The sequence below is a fragment of the Ochlerotatus camptorhynchus genome, unplaced genomic scaffold (genome assembly GCF_037179485.1).
Source record: "Ochlerotatus camptorhynchus isolate MF236.1 unplaced genomic scaffold, CSIRO-AGI_Acam_v1.1 ptg000274l, whole genome shotgun sequence".
Classification (NCBI taxonomy): domain Eukaryota; kingdom Metazoa; phylum Arthropoda; class Insecta; order Diptera; family Culicidae; genus Ochlerotatus; species Ochlerotatus camptorhynchus.
This window is the reverse complement of record NW_027040763.1, coordinates 5,892,492-5,907,990: the sequence shown is the minus strand read 5'-3', so window position 1 is coordinate 5,907,990 and position 15,499 is coordinate 5,892,492. Positions and strand designations below refer to the sequence as shown.

The window sequence follows — 15,499 nt, the reverse complement described above, 5'->3', positions numbered from 1 at the left end:
ACGGCTTTACTTCCCTTCCGAAGGAAGACGTGACCAGAGATTTTTATGCCTCAGAAAAATCCCACCGACCTCGGCTGGGATTGAACCCAGACCCATTGGGGAGTTAGAAAGCAGTCACGCTTACCACTACACCACCGGCGCCGGTTTGCCTATAAATATAGCAACTATAGGTCGTTACGCCTGTAGGTAGATGCTGAGCAATTGAACTTTTTGACGTTTAATCGGCGCACACTACTGCACCATTTATATCGAACTAGTGCGAACAAGAGGGAAACAGATTAGTGGGAAAACAACCGGTCGATTCATACATGCGTGCTAGATAGAAAAAAAAGAGAGAAAGACGATTTAACGTCAAAAAGTTCGATAGGCCTAGAGTAAATTAATAATAACTGTTTTTGAGAAAGTTAGAGGATACTGAGAGGGAAGCACATATCATCGGTAAAAGACGTGTGTGTTATGAAATTTGCGAAAAAATTCCTGGGCACCGGTGAGATTTGAACCCTGCATTCCCATTCAGTACACGGGTGCATTGCTAATGATACAACGGGGAGGTATATCGTCTATGGATGTATTTGGCTAATGACATTTGAGTTTCGAATCCGTTTCCCTCTCTAGTGCTTACCTCTCAGTATCGTCTAACTTTCTCATTAACAATTAAAATATACTGCAAAAACGCTTACCGCAATTAAAAATAATAATAACAACTTTTTTCCCAAAAAGTTAAAACGATTTGCGGTCTTTGACAAAGTTGTTCTGAATAATATTCCCAATCTAAATCCGAGGTTTGCTTGAATTTGAGCAATATTTGAATTTTCGAAAAGCTAATGAATAGTTTCGTGTCATTTCCCATACATTTTTCCTAACATAATTTGAAATTCTCCAGATCATAATCAAATTCGCTCAAATGTTGCACAGTTGATCTCAATACGCATCGGAAGAGCAGCCGTGAGCATAGAGTTGTAATCCACCATATAAACTTGACCCACCCTAGTCAACATGGTTCTTGTCCATTTCCATTGCATGCGGCGCGATGAGTAGCAAAATCATGCTTTTAGTTTCCCCTGCTACGCAACAATGAAACATGTTCACAAAAACATCGGATGGGAGAGATTACCGGAGACACACACACACACACACATACACATACAAAAGAAACAAATGGTCAGGGAAAAGGAAATGGAAATTTAATTAAAGCTCTGCGAGGGGCAACTGCTGGTACAACGAAAACAACTACAACTGCAAGGGTAGGTAATCTTTGTGTTGCTGCTTCGCCAAGCATGAAAATTGTGCATTTCAATGAGCTGATCAACTGGAGCGATTAATTTGGGATTGTGATACTGGTTGGAAAAGAGTGTCTATCGGTGGTAAAACATTTTTCTAGCAACTTAATGTTTAACTTGGGCGAAAGGCTATCTAATTTGCGACACGTGCAACTAATAGATGAAAATCCTTTCGACAAACGTGCGATTAAAACTTTGGAACAACGCCGAGAGACTATCAGTATTCACAATCCATTAAGCCGGTTTCAACTGAGCAGCAGGAATTTATCGAAGGACCCTTCTTGGCACCCACTCAAAGTAAACTTGGGTGGGTATATCAGACGCAACGCAGCTACTTGATTTGGACAAGGAACAACCGAGACCGACAAAGTTTATTTAAAGTTAAATCTGCCGGCTTCCGATGTACCGATCCAACCGAAAACGGGAGCATCTCTCACCCAACTCAAACAGAGTTCCAGAAAGATGAGGATAGGGGCCCACTGCCGTCCATTGCTCAGTCTATCATCACAATAATGTTAGTTTGGGGTTGTTGATTTACGTGCCAGTGTTCGGTCCTTCAGAGGAACTTTTCCGAGATACAATCGAAGCTTTCAGTAGGAGGTTTTGGCTTGAGTAGAGATAAGATTGGCGAGAAGCTTGAGTAGGTATGCGAAAGGAACTTGAGCTTGTGCCGGGGACGGTGAAACCCGGGAACGGTTGGTTAACTTTGAATTAATCTTTTTGTATAACGATTAAACTTTTCTCATAAGATCAAGGTAAATTTCCGAGTACATCGCTTCTGAGTAGTGTTCTTCAATTACGTCGACAGCAATCCATCCCGCATTTCAACCATGACTATGTCACAAAAACATCATCTCATAACACAGAGAAAAAAAAACGGACGTGTGCCAATTTCTCAACAGCCGAACGACGATAGAATATCCACAAACTAAAATTCCTTTCTCTTCATCTTCCAGCGGTAAATATACTCCCATCAGGGAAGGGAAGGGAAGGGGTGGGGAACTTGTATCAATTTCAGCTACCTCTCCGCAACATGCCGCATATTTTTGTTTGCTCCTGTCTGTGAGAAGGACCTCTCGGTATCAGACAAGAGTGCTGCATCGCTGTGGCTTGTCGGAGAATGATGATGGTCGGTTGATTCCGAAAAAAGCAAACGAACATCACAGAAAGCACGCATTGGTTGGTAGTGTGTCCTGTACACTGAGGGAAATAAACTTAAGAATTCCGTAAGGCATGACTTGTGAACCGGGACAGTTTTGATTTCATAAGACACGTATGAATTTTATAACTACGCATTATTAATGATTATCGTTGGTGCCGTGACCAGGATTCCTGGTTTTCCCGTTCCCAACCACGTGAGATCAACGACATAACCTCATTGGATCGATTGAGCCGCTGCATACCCCTCTGGAAGTTACTGCTGGTTCCAGAATATAAATATACAAGGCCTCTTTTCAAGAGGTACAATGTGAGTACCTCTCCAACCTTCTCACCTCCAGTTTTGTGGTGCTTCTTTGGTCTCTTTTCGACCATTTCAGTCAAACTGTCTGCATAGTGTCGACGATATTGAGGAACAGCTCGACATGCCCGACGAAAAGCGCATGAAAATAAAGGAAGCCAAACGACGGAACGCCATCGATGGCTTCAAGCGCATGGACTTGTTCCTCGCCAACTACATTCCTGAACAACACCAGCACGAAGTTACACTTCGCTTGGAACGTGTGGAGAAAATATGGGAAGTGTTCGAGACCATACAGGACGAGTACGAAGATATGGATGACGAGGAAGAATTCGTAAAGAAGAACCTGGAGTTGCGTGCCCAAGTGGAGCAGCTGTATTTCCGTGTGAAAGCTGGGCTTGCTACGAAGTTGCCACCTTCTCCCGTTCCTGTTGTTTCTGGACCTTCCACTGCACCACCCGTTACGCCTACTCTCGCCAACGTGAAGTTACCAACCATATCGCTCCCCGAGTTCGATGGTGATTTTAATACCTGGTTGACTTTCCACGATACTTTCTTGTCGATGATTCACTCGTCGACAGAAATTTCCCAGGTACAGAAATTTCACTACCTCCGGGCTGCTTTGAAGGGTGAAGCAGCCAATTTGATACAGTCGGTAACAATAACGGCCAACAACTACGCCGTAGCATGGCAGACGTTGGTCAACCGATACTCCAACAAGGCCATCCTCCGTAAGAAACATATTCGGGCCCTACTCAAGCATCCCACGATTCCGAACAACAACGTTGATGCCCTTCACAAGATCGTGGATGAGTTCCAACGCCACACTAAGGTTCTGGAACAGCTTGGTGAACCAGTGGATCAGTTTAGCTCTATTCTCATCGAATTGCTTGAGGATAAACTGGATGATGCGTCGCTCACTGCCTGGGAGGAATCAGTCGCCGTTGACGAACATCCCACCTACGACAAGATGGTCGAGTTTCTGCAGAAACGTGCCCGAATTCTGGGGACGATTGCCATAAATCAGCCGCAGCATGCCAGCCCCAAGCCTGGCAACCAGTTCCCCGCATCGAAGAAACCAAATCAGCCTCGCTTAAGCACCATCGCGGCGGCTGAGATCCCGTCAAAGATCTTCCCGATCTGCCCAGCCTGCGACAAGCAGAAACACTCGCTTTTCGACTGTTCCGTATTCAACGGACTAGATACGAAAGGCCGCCTGAAGGTGGTCACGGACAAGAAGCTCTGCAGCAATTGCCTCCGTAGCGATCATTTTGCCCGAAACTGCCGCTCCAAATTCAGCTGCAAGCACTGCGGTAAGCGGCATCACTCTATGATACACCCAGGTCCGTTCGAGATGAATAAGTCTACTTCCGAAGATAGTGCCACGATCAGTTCCGAAAATTTTCCGCCTGGCATTTCCAGTGTTTCAACTGCTGTAGTAGCAACACCCGCTCCAGAGTCATATCAACGGTGAAATCCTCTAACACAAATGTTTTCCTCACGACCATGGTACTGATCATTGCTGACGTCTACGGTCAAGATCACATCGCCCGTGCCCTGTTGGATACAGGTCCGCAACCCATCCAGCAACCGATTGGTCAACTTCCGATCGCCCGTGTTACCGCCAACGAAGCCTTCGCCTGCACCGGCGTTGATTATTGTGGTCCCATTTTCCTCAAGCCAACACATCGCAAAGCAGCTGCCCGCAAATCCTACATTTGCATTTTCGTTTGTATGAGCACAAAGGCGGTCCACCTGGAGCTCGTGAGTGACCTGAGTACAGCCGCATTCCTGATGGCACTTGATCGGTTCGTTTGGAGGAGGAATAAGCCCCAGCACTTGTATTCAGACAACGGCACAAACTTCATCGGGGCGAAAAATGAAATGCACGCCCTGTACACTATGCTCCAACCCGGTCCCGACAACAACAAGATCGTCAAACGCCTTGCCGAAGACAGCATCCAGTGGCACTTGATCCCTCCTCGTGCTCCTAACTTCGGTGGCCTCTGGGAGGCGGCAGTGAAGGTTGCCAAAACTCACCTCGTTCGTCAACTCGGCTCTTCTTTGCTGTCCTTCGAAGAGATGTCCACGGTGCTGATTAAAATCGAAGGGTGCATGAACTCTCGTCCGCTGTTGCCGCTTTCGAGCGACCCGAATGATCTTGCCGCCCTCACCCCAGCGCAGCGAATCCAAACACATAAAGCAACCAACGATACAGACAAAACGGTTGCTACGACTACCATGACAAACTCGCTCTGTAACAAAGCTCGATCCGAGTGGTAGAAGGATAATGATATATTGCTTGCCTGCTTTGTTGCAATATACACGGATGAGGACATAGCTTGATATGAATCGGGAAAAGACATAACAAAAAAATTCCCATTAACACACGTGTATCATCTTCGGCTTTACTTCGTGAAGCAGCTTGCCAACAATTTGCTCGTTTCCTTCTACCGCCCCGAATGAGTTGGGTCGCACGAGCTGCTTGTCATGAAAAAGAACGGTGAAGATTATATCATTATTGTTTTCCACTTCTGACATAGCGTTATTATTCGGTTTGTTGATCGCTTGTTATTTTGTCATTTGGAGATATTTTTGATTCCTTGCCCCAGCGCATTTCTTGGTGAGAAATATGATCCGCCCTCTTCCTGAAGCAGACATCCGAAATGTTCCGTTCAACCGGCTTAGCCGGTACCAAAAGCTTCAGAAGCACTCGCAAGTTTTTTGGCACCGTTGGCGAAATGAATATTTGAAGGAGTTGAACCTACAGTACCGGACCAACCCGAAGCGTTACCAGCTCAGCATTGGTGACGTCGTCATCGTGAAAGATGATTCTCTTCCTCCTGCCCGCTGGCCACTGGCCCGCATCCTTGAGCTTCACCCCGGAGCTGACGGAGTTACCCGAGTGGTTAGCCTTCGAACCTCAACTGGAATTCTGAAGAGGGCAGTCTGCAAAATTTGCCCTTTGGAGTGTGCCTTAGAAGAATAAGATTTGCAATGAATTTGTAAGCAACAAAACATTTTTTTGAAATTAGTAAATTAACTTTTGATTTAGTCTAATTTGTTTCGCAAATAATTTGCGAAGGTGGCCGGTATTATGATAGGTAATAAACTGAATAACTACTGTAGTTAGAAACGGCACAGTGAAATATTTCAGTAGCATAGCGCTTTTCGCTATGTTTTGCTCTTCCTTCGCATTGACAGCTAGAAATGTCATGTTCAATTTGAAATGCACCTTACAAATAATGGGTTGTTAAGAACCATTACCATTTAAAATTGTTGTTTTCTCCATACATTTTCGGAAAGAAAATTTTAATAGAACCTTTTTACTTATGGTTTGAGAATTATTATCGTAATAGTTATGGTATTCAGTAAGGTGCATGGATGGTTTTGTAACATCAATCCACTTTATGTGGAATATATCGCGAATAGGTTGCCTGTAAATTTATGATTACCGATACATAATACATGTGGTTAAAACTTAACGTTCATGTTAAGTTTCATAACCATTTCAGTCAGGGTTGCTTCCACTCACTTGCTATAAAACAATGTTTTTCGGAATCATGGAATCAATAGATGATGCAATGATATATTAGACTGGCCCAAATTTATATGGGGGATTTTTTTTATCTTTTTTTTCAACGGGCCAACTCCCAGATTTGTGCCATTATGTGAGAAAACAACTCTCTAAAAATTTCAGCTCATGCGGATGTAACACGAGCTGGAGCTTTTGGCTTAAAGTTTATGTGGGGATTTTTTTTCGAAATGTATGGAGAATTAACATCCCTTCACTCTTTCGTGCATAAAACTGGTTCAGCAAACTCTTTTAAGCTCAGAATTTCAGCACATGTAGCTTAATCTATGAGAAACAACTTTGTTGGAGACAGCATGATGATTCAAGTTAGTATTATGGAGAAATTCATTCTTGAATTTACATGTGCATTTTGTTCGAATATTGCAGTAAAATACAGGCAGCTTATGCAACTTATCAACAAGATTATCACTAAAATAATAAAAATTCATATTTTCCATAAGCCAACATCCAGACTCGTGTCAGTAGGTGAGATATCCACTCTCTGACTGTTTCATCTATTTTCGACGTTAACCGGCTGGCGCTGTTGGTTTAATGTTAATATAGGAGATTTGGTTGAAATTGTCATAGACAAAATGCTCATATACATTCAAAAGCGAGTATCTCATTAAAACTAATCGGATTCATCATGCAGTCTTCAGCAAAGTTGTTACTTATTGTAAGGAATACAAGTTTTGAAAATCTGAATCAAATCGAGAATAAGGGAACTTTTTTTGATCAATCCAGTGTAGGAGTGTCATTTTTTTTAAATTTTTTATCCAAAATCCCCATAAGCGCCAGCTTATCCTACAACCAAATGAGCTAAAACTTTCAGAGAATGGATTTCTAACCTAAAGGCACAAATCTAGAGGTTGGCCCGTGGAAAATTAGAACTTTTATTTTTGTGGACCAGTCTAATGATGTATTGTTCTTGTAAGTAACAAGAAGAGGGTTCAAAGTATTGTCAATTAACAGAAATCATAGCATGCATTGAAATTGTACAAAGAAAAAGAAGAAACAACCACAACTGTCAAATTAAGCCGGAATGTTTTCCGCGTGATTGGCTGGATTATCATTAGATTATCACTCAGGCTGTGCCGGAAGTACCTGTAAACCTACGATCTAACAACTGTGAAGAGGGGTGCCACCATGGAATAAAGTAGTATACAGGTCCTTAGGTTGGTCGGAGGATCATGTACTCTTGCACTGGCAGGCAGTTTTCAGTTACTTTTCAATTAAAATAGCTTCAGTTTTCTACACTTTATCTTGTGAACTTCCATCTAACTTGTTATTGTTTTGTAATGTTTTATGCGTTGTCATGCAAACAAGGAAAGATTTTGGTTCAGTGCTCGAAATTCTTAAAGCAGCTGTCAGTGGCGGTTGTCAATTTCGGTTGTCAAATATGACACCAAATTCTAATTTTTCTCTGAATTGGCAATATGTGTTTGACTAAGAAAACCTGTCAATTTTACTTTCAGAACGTCACAATCAGCGATTTTATGGTTCGTGAGAGTTCGCTTAGAGTGAGCGCTCACGAATCGTAAAATCACTAATTGTGACGCTTTGAAAGCAATATTGACAGGTTTTATGTGCCAAACACATACTTCACGACCTCTTCTTGTAGCTTACAAGCTCTTATCATCATTATAACATCTAAATTTTCATAATTAGGAAAAAAATTAAAAGCTAGTGAGTGGAAGTAACCCTGATTTCAGTTAAAGTTTAGCAGGAATTATAAACAATTTTTAACCATTTTCGGTAAGGTCAAGTTATAGTTCACGTTTACGCGTAAGGACAAATAGAACTGCGAGGAAGAAGAAGATTTTATCTTTTTCTTCCTCAAATATTAGCTTATTGCGTGATCTCAAGTGTTCTAGATGCGCTTCCACAGTTATTAATAATTGAGAGTTTTCGATGATGCCTTTTCCATTTTTGCATTAGCATACTCTATGCCCAGGGAAGTCGAGAAATTGTTCAACCTGAAAATTTCCAAGACCGGACTGGAAATCGAACCCAGCCACCTCCATTGTAGGTGCACCTTTATCGACTGAGCTAAGGGAGGATCAAATCTAAAGCTCCGTTATGGTGCCTTTTAAGTTGTGAAGATCAGTCCTTTAAAAAGGATGACTTTTGATGCAAGACCAGGCATCCTCAACAAGTTTAAGGAAAAGGATATACTAATGTCCACAACAGGTACAGCAAAAGATCACATAGATGCCTTATTCGCACTATCTATTCAGGGAAAGACGGAAAAGAAGAGCCACCACACCCAACTGAGGCTTGAAACGGGTATCGTAAAACGGGGTTACTTTGACAGTTTTTCGAAGTATATTCTAAATATTTTTTACAGCAATTCATGTTTTTCAAATTTATTTGTTTTAAAACAAGTACTGATGTTCCTAGAGTCGATTCGCTACTAATATGTTTAATGGAAATTAAAGCATTTGCACCATTATTAAAATCTTGTGACCGAACATCAGTATTTTGATTTGGGGTTACTTTGATAATACTCGATGAATGTAGAAGAAAATGCGTGAAACTCAAATAATTTAGTTTTAAAAATATGAAGCTTTGAATAGGTATATAATCAGAAATCATCATAAGCAATAAGACTACAACTTTGAATTTGTGATGGCTGTATAGGAAAAACATTTCATAAGTGATGGTTTGAGTGCCTTTTCAAACAAGCGAAAATCAACAAAATTGTGTTTTAATATGTTTGTAAAATATGCATCACATAGGTTCTATATAAAATGTATATTCCATATCAACTGAAATACCCTAAGCTACAATGTGGGACCAATGTATCCAATTCGAAAAAAAGCGCAGAGAGTAAATTCAATCAGTATATTCTACTATCAAAGTTACCCCGTTTTACAGTACATGAGAAACCCACAATAGCCGCAGCAACAGCCAACAAACAATGCCTTTTCGTATTTGGTTTTTTAATATTGTTGCATTTATAGTTGGATTTTATATTATGTAATGGAATACATTTAATTTGTATTAAATGGATAGATCTCACCAAATTTCGAACCGAATGGATACCTACCAACCACAACTAACGACCGAGTTTTATTCTGCTTGCTCGCATTTCAAGCTTATTGCCTATCGCATATTAGCTTATTGCGTGCTCTCAACTTAGTGTTCAAGATGTACTTTCACAGTTATTAATTGAGAGCTTTTGATACATGTACCATTTTTGCATTGATATAATTGTGTGGCAAGTACAATCTTACTCTATGCCCAGGGAAGTTCAGAAATTTTCCAACCCGAAAAATACCTAGACCAAACCGGGAATCAAACCCAGTCACCACCAGCATGGTCTTTAGAGTGATGCAAAATTTGAAATTTTCGCTCCACAATACTTAAATGATTCCAAATCGGATCCTGACTAACCTCTCAAAATTTGAACCCATTTGGTGAGAAACGGAGATGGCACAAACCATTTGAAGTTTGTATAGGAATTACTATGGTAAAACCAAGATTTTTGTTCATGTCTATCTAATAATATCTAATGAGTGATCTTTTTAATTTGATGCAAGGATCGAAAGTTATCAATGTTTCAATGCGCTGATGTCTTATGATCATGCTCAATCAACTGCTCAGCAGGCAACATTGGGGTTTCTGGGGCGTTGAATAGGACACAAAAATCATGGCTACTATGCCACACTCCAAAATATAGTGTTGCCTACAGAACAACTGCTTGATCATGTCATAAGTTTACCAATCTCTTAAATAATTAATAACTTTTTCCTGTCTCGTTTTACATACAAACGATCTTCAGCAAAGTTGTATCTGAGAAAGTTTTCTATATTTATTGGCTATCGAACTGTTTCGCAGCTCAAAATGGAAAAAAAAGACTAGAAGGCAGTGAACAAAATGTTGAGATTTCTCATAGTAATTTACATGTCAACTTCAAATGGCTTGTGCGAAGTATGTTTCTAACCAATTGAGTTGTAACTTTGGGAGGCTAATCATGACCCGATTTGAAACCATTTAAGCACTGTGGAGCGAAAAAGTCAAATTTTGCTTCAGTCTTTGTAGCTGCGCCTTATGCCTTATGAAAGGTTAGTAATTTATCAGAGTTAGGTAATTTTATGAACTTTGTAACTAGCCTTTTTTTAGATTTTGAATATTTCACCATCAGTCAAATCTCAGGCATAGGAATCAAAATTAAATTCAAGGAGTTTGAATTTATAATTTTATAAAAATCTGGCTGTTTCAAGGTTAAGTGCACACAAAATAAATTTAATACATTTAGGACGTAGGAAAATGTTCAAGATGCACAATTTTTTGACGTAGGACTACTTCTGTGATTTCTATATGGGGGTACACTTTGTGAAAACCGAAAATGGAACACGTAACGAAATTAGAAAGATTTTGAACGGTTATAACTCAGCTGCCCCTGGATCAATTTCAATAATTTTATCACCAATCGATCAGGAATATTTCTACGCATCGATAGAAATGCTTCTAATAGATGATTTGCAACAAAAAACTATTGAAAAAATGAGAAATGTCAAGCATTGTTAAAAAGCGTCGAAATAACTAACAAATTCCCCAATTACGTACATGCATATGCTGCAGATGCACAATTCTTAACATTGTGAATGTTAAAATAAAAATCATTTTGGTATCCTGAGTTGGTTGGAAATGCTAACATGAAGCTTTAGTGTGATGATTTATTAGCTAGAGAATGATCTTTAGAAGAGGGTATACTTCAAGTCTCCGCGTACATCGCACGGGTTCGGCAAAAGATGTGCGTCTATCTACAAAAAAACTGTCGCATTAATGGCCCTTCGCTCATTTTCAACTTCTATTCAATTTTCATACTGCCGTACTCTAACGGAACTAGCCACCTACCCTCTTCTAAAGATCATTCTCTAGCTAATAAATCATCACACTAAAGCTTCATGTTAGCATTTCCAACCAACTCTGAAAATCGCTAACTTCACGTATGAAGTAACATAAAAACACTTTGAATTTTGATATCCCAAACCCATATGTTTTCAAGATTTTGTGACTAATAAAAAAGGATATCTCTGATACAGATTGTAAGCATAAATTTTTCGAATTCAAATGTAAATAAAAGTCAACGAATTTAGACCAATTGTCCTAATTATAAGATGATGATAAAATTGCAAGATCCTTCCTAGACAGTCATTTCCTAAAAATCTAGTATATCAATATTAAAAAGAAATAAGAATTTTAATAAATATAATATGTTTGACCTAATAAAAAGTTTTGAAAAATCTCCACAAAATAAATGTGTCCGATAAAAAAAATTCGATGGATTTTTGTTCAAAATAAATTTAATTGATTTAAAAACGATTTCGATATCATAGGCTTCGACAAGTTTTGAATCTCCTGGTCTTCAAAATTCGTAATTCAGGATCTTAGGAAACTTTCTTAGATTCTGAGACTCACAGCATTTCTCGAGAGAAAAATTGTTCGATAACAAAGTAAGAAAAAGTAAGATTTAAAAATGCCGAAAAATCTTGACATGTGGAAAAAATTGTGAATAATCAGGTTATAATTTAATGTCATCACGTTTTTAAGATACCATATATTGATAATTGAAGAGAAAAAACGCATTTATCCAGAACAATTTTTTATTCGATGCATCGGACTAACTAACATCCGGAGTTGTATATAAAATCAAGATTTAACTATATTTCTAATCGAAAGCAATGAACTCGAGACTTGAATGCTTGTGTCCTTGTTTATAACTAGATAGTAATTTAACTTTTTTTTTTCAAAAGTTGGGATATTTTCAATATTTTAAATTTACGTACTTTATACAGGTAAAAGCTATTTCAAAAACTTTTGAATACATCCTGATCAACCTACAACCTACCAAATATCCAGTGAACTTTACTAATATCTTCGACTATATGGAGATCTTTCGAATATTTCTTGCTGTCTATGAAGGATGTCTGAAAGAATATCCTGTAACTAATGCAACGTTTCCTGAACATCTACAAAACTTAAGTTTTACAAAATGTCCTCAGCTCCTACGAAGTTCCCTGAATTTATTCCAAATTCCATATTTTTTCCTTCTCTCTTGATTCTACAAAGACTTCTGAACATCTTTGCACTTCTGGAAAGACACCTAAGACATCTACAAATATTCTTGAGCGAAATTCCCAAAACCTCCAAGAAGTCTATGGAGCTTTTTTGGAGGAAGATCTCTGACAAACAGCATCGAAGTTCCCTAAACTGTAGCGAAGATCCCTGAATTTCTTAGAATTTTATTGAACTATTTTTAGATCTTTTACGAAATTCAAAGAGCTTTTTCAAAATTCCTTACACTTATATGAAGTTTACGCAGCTCTTCAAAATGCTACGAAATTCGAAAAACTTCTACAAAGTTTGCTGCACTTCTACGTTTCTCGTTCTCCAAATCCATGAGGCCAAAATAAATAACATGACATTATGTAGAGGTTCCTGATTAATAATGAGCTTCCCTAAAATAAAATAATATTCCTTTAACTTCTACGAAGCTCCTCAAATTTAAATAAATTTTCGCACTTTTCAAAACTCTTACAAGTTCCTTTTTTCTACGAATTTTTCTGAAGGTCTATGAAGTTCCCAGAATTTCTACCAAGTATACTTAATTTCTACGATCTTCCCTGAACTTCTATTTGAAGTTTTACGAAGTTCCCACAAGTTAAAGAAAAATCCCTAAGCTCATGTCCAATTTGTAGAGCCTGAAGACGCCTTATTGCCATCAATTTGATATAATATAATTTCTCAAAATTGTTTCTTCTAGTCCAGAACATAAAAAAAAGTAATCAACATAAAGGACTTTAAAAAAATCTCTTTTGGTGGTCCAATTTTATTCATCACTGTTAAATAGTAGCATCGAATTTAACAAGCTTAACAAAATACCGGTGAGTCAAAAAAGCACCAAAAATTATGGAGGAGGCCTAGATGTTTCTGGAGGTGGCCTGGCCCCCTGGCACCCCCATTAGCTACGCTAATGATGATGTACGTTTCAAGTTTAACCTATGATGTCCATAGTAAATCCAAGAGACATAAAATCATAAGTGGTTCTTATTGAATTATTAAGCTTATTTACATCAGTGTAGGTTCAGCATTTTTTTCTTCGTTGAAATACCAGACTGTGAATGAGGCTGGCTGGAATGTGTCATCTCATCTGCTGTTTTGCTGCTTTATGCTCTTTGTACATATCTACTCCTTGCATGCTTTTTCATAGGAAAATATGGAGCAAAGCGAGGAAAAAATATCCAACAAGTAAGGCTCAGAGGAATGGATATGATGCAGGAATCGTTTCAAGGTGGTTGTAGTATCACTGGATTCATGGAAAATCTTATCAGCAATCAGATTCAAATATGTTTGGTCATGGAACGTTCTGGAATCATTTTTGGATAGGTCGTATGTATCAAAGTGTACAAAGTGTGGTTTTCAAGTACAGACGAAATGCGTTCAACGTGTTTCCATTCGCAAACGACCTCTCACTCCGTGGTGTGATAAGGATTGCACCGACGTGAACAGCGAGAAGTCCGCCGCGTTTAAACGCTTCCGCAAATACTGTAAGATCGAGGATTTCGAGCGGTACACCGACCTCGAGAAAACTTTTAAGGGCTTGATTAAAACCAAAAAAAACGCGTTTACTGGCGTCGGCAAAAGAATGCGAATTGCGGTCCCTCCAAACGGAATTTATTATTATAATATACAGATATATTCTTCTTCTTCTTCTTATTCGCATTTTAAGCTTACTGCTTAGCGCATATTAGCTTATTGCGTGCTCTCAACTTTGTGTTCTACATGCACTTCCACAGTTATTAATTGAGAGCTTTCGATGCCAATTAACAATGCATGAATTTGTATATTGTGTGGCAAGCACTAATACTCTATGCCCAGGGAAGTCGAGAAAATTTCCAACCCGAAGATTCCCTCGACCGGACCGGGAATCGAACCCGCCGCCTCCGGCTTGGTAATACCGTGCCTTTACCCAAGTAACAATTCTGCATCCATTTGGCATCCACTCTGATTTATGATGGTTTTATAATGGCAATCCATTTAGTTCAAATACAGCATTTCACAGTGTAAAACGTTCCTGCTTAGTAGTTCACTTTTTGCTGTTTTAAAAACCTTTTACAGTCTGGCGAGAACTCAAAAACTGTCTTGTTTTAAAATTAAATTTTAAGTAGTTCTCAATCCCACCATAAAACTGTTCTATAAATCAATCATAAACTTCATTATCAATTTTTTATTAATGTCTTGATAAAATACTCTATAAACCTGTTCTATCATTATAAAAGCAATCATAAAACCATAAGGTTTTTAATGAGAGCAAAAGCATATATTGTTGCCTTTTAGGCTTTTAAAATTGTATCATAAAATCTCCTTTGTTTATAAATTGAACTTTAAGGATGGATCCTTATAGTGAATAAAAACCAAATTTATGACAAGGATATCTCGAAGGATAATCGAAGTAGGATGAAAAATTCAAGCGATGCTAACGACCGAAGGGAAGTCGATTTCAGTAAAATTTAGTTCTTGAGAAGAACCAGCACGTCCCGCTGAACGGGTACCATCAATGACTGAGCATCTGGTGGAGAAGAGTGAAGTGAGCGTGGTCCTCAAATTCATAAAATATTGTCAAAACAGTCTGAAAACAGACCTTTTTCCAGACCTTGCGAATAGATGAAGATCGGAATAACTTACGTCAGTACCCAGCAAATCACTGAAACTGTCAGTTAGCGGACACTAGTTGGTTTCCGATCCATAGCTGCGATTTTATTCGGTGAAAGGGTCATCACTTCGAAAAAAAAAATCATTCAACCGTACATTCCTGCATCGTTTGAAGGTGTACTTCCAGAACCTTCCGGAAGAGGGGGATCTTTTCGGGAATGATCGAGGTTACGGCTGTGCAAAATTTTGTGAACACTTTCTGAGTAACTGCTTCCAACACATCGGCAGAGAATCGCCTGGAAGAACGCTGAATCGAACAGCGCATCTATCGAAAGATAAACAAACTTTGACGTTTAACATTTTGCAGGCAGTGTTTTATGAATGTTGTTTTATAGTAGCTGTGTAGTATTTCATAAAACTTAAAATTTAACTTGGGTACTGACTAGGCTATGAGGCTCTGATATACAGATATGTCTGTATTTAAGCAGACATTATACAGATATTTGAAACTTAATACAGATTATG

The 15,499-nt window shown here is 38.9% G+C and overlaps 1 protein-coding gene across 1 annotated transcript; it reads left to right on the top strand.

Moving 5' to 3' along the window:
- The first annotated feature begins 2,581 nt into the window (after positions 1-2,581).
- Positions 2,582-4,213, top strand: LOC135705815 (uncharacterized). Its single transcript, XM_065227666.1, has 2 exons — positions 2,582-2,635; positions 2,819-4,213. The coding sequence occupies exons 1-2, from the start codon at positions 2,582-2,584 to the stop codon at positions 4,211-4,213; spliced, it is 1,449 nt and encodes a 482-aa protein (XP_065083738.1).
- The last annotated feature ends 11,286 nt before the right edge of the window (positions 4,214-15,499 follow it).

Coding starts and splice junctions, on each gene's coding strand:
- LOC135705815 (XM_065227666.1), top strand. CDS start 2,582: ATGATTATCGTTGGTGCCGTGACCAGGATTCCTGGTTTTCCCGTTCCC. Junction 2,636..2,818: donor GTTTTCCCGTTCCCAACCAC/GTGAGATCAACG, acceptor CGACCATTTCAG/TCAAACTGTCTGCATAGTGT.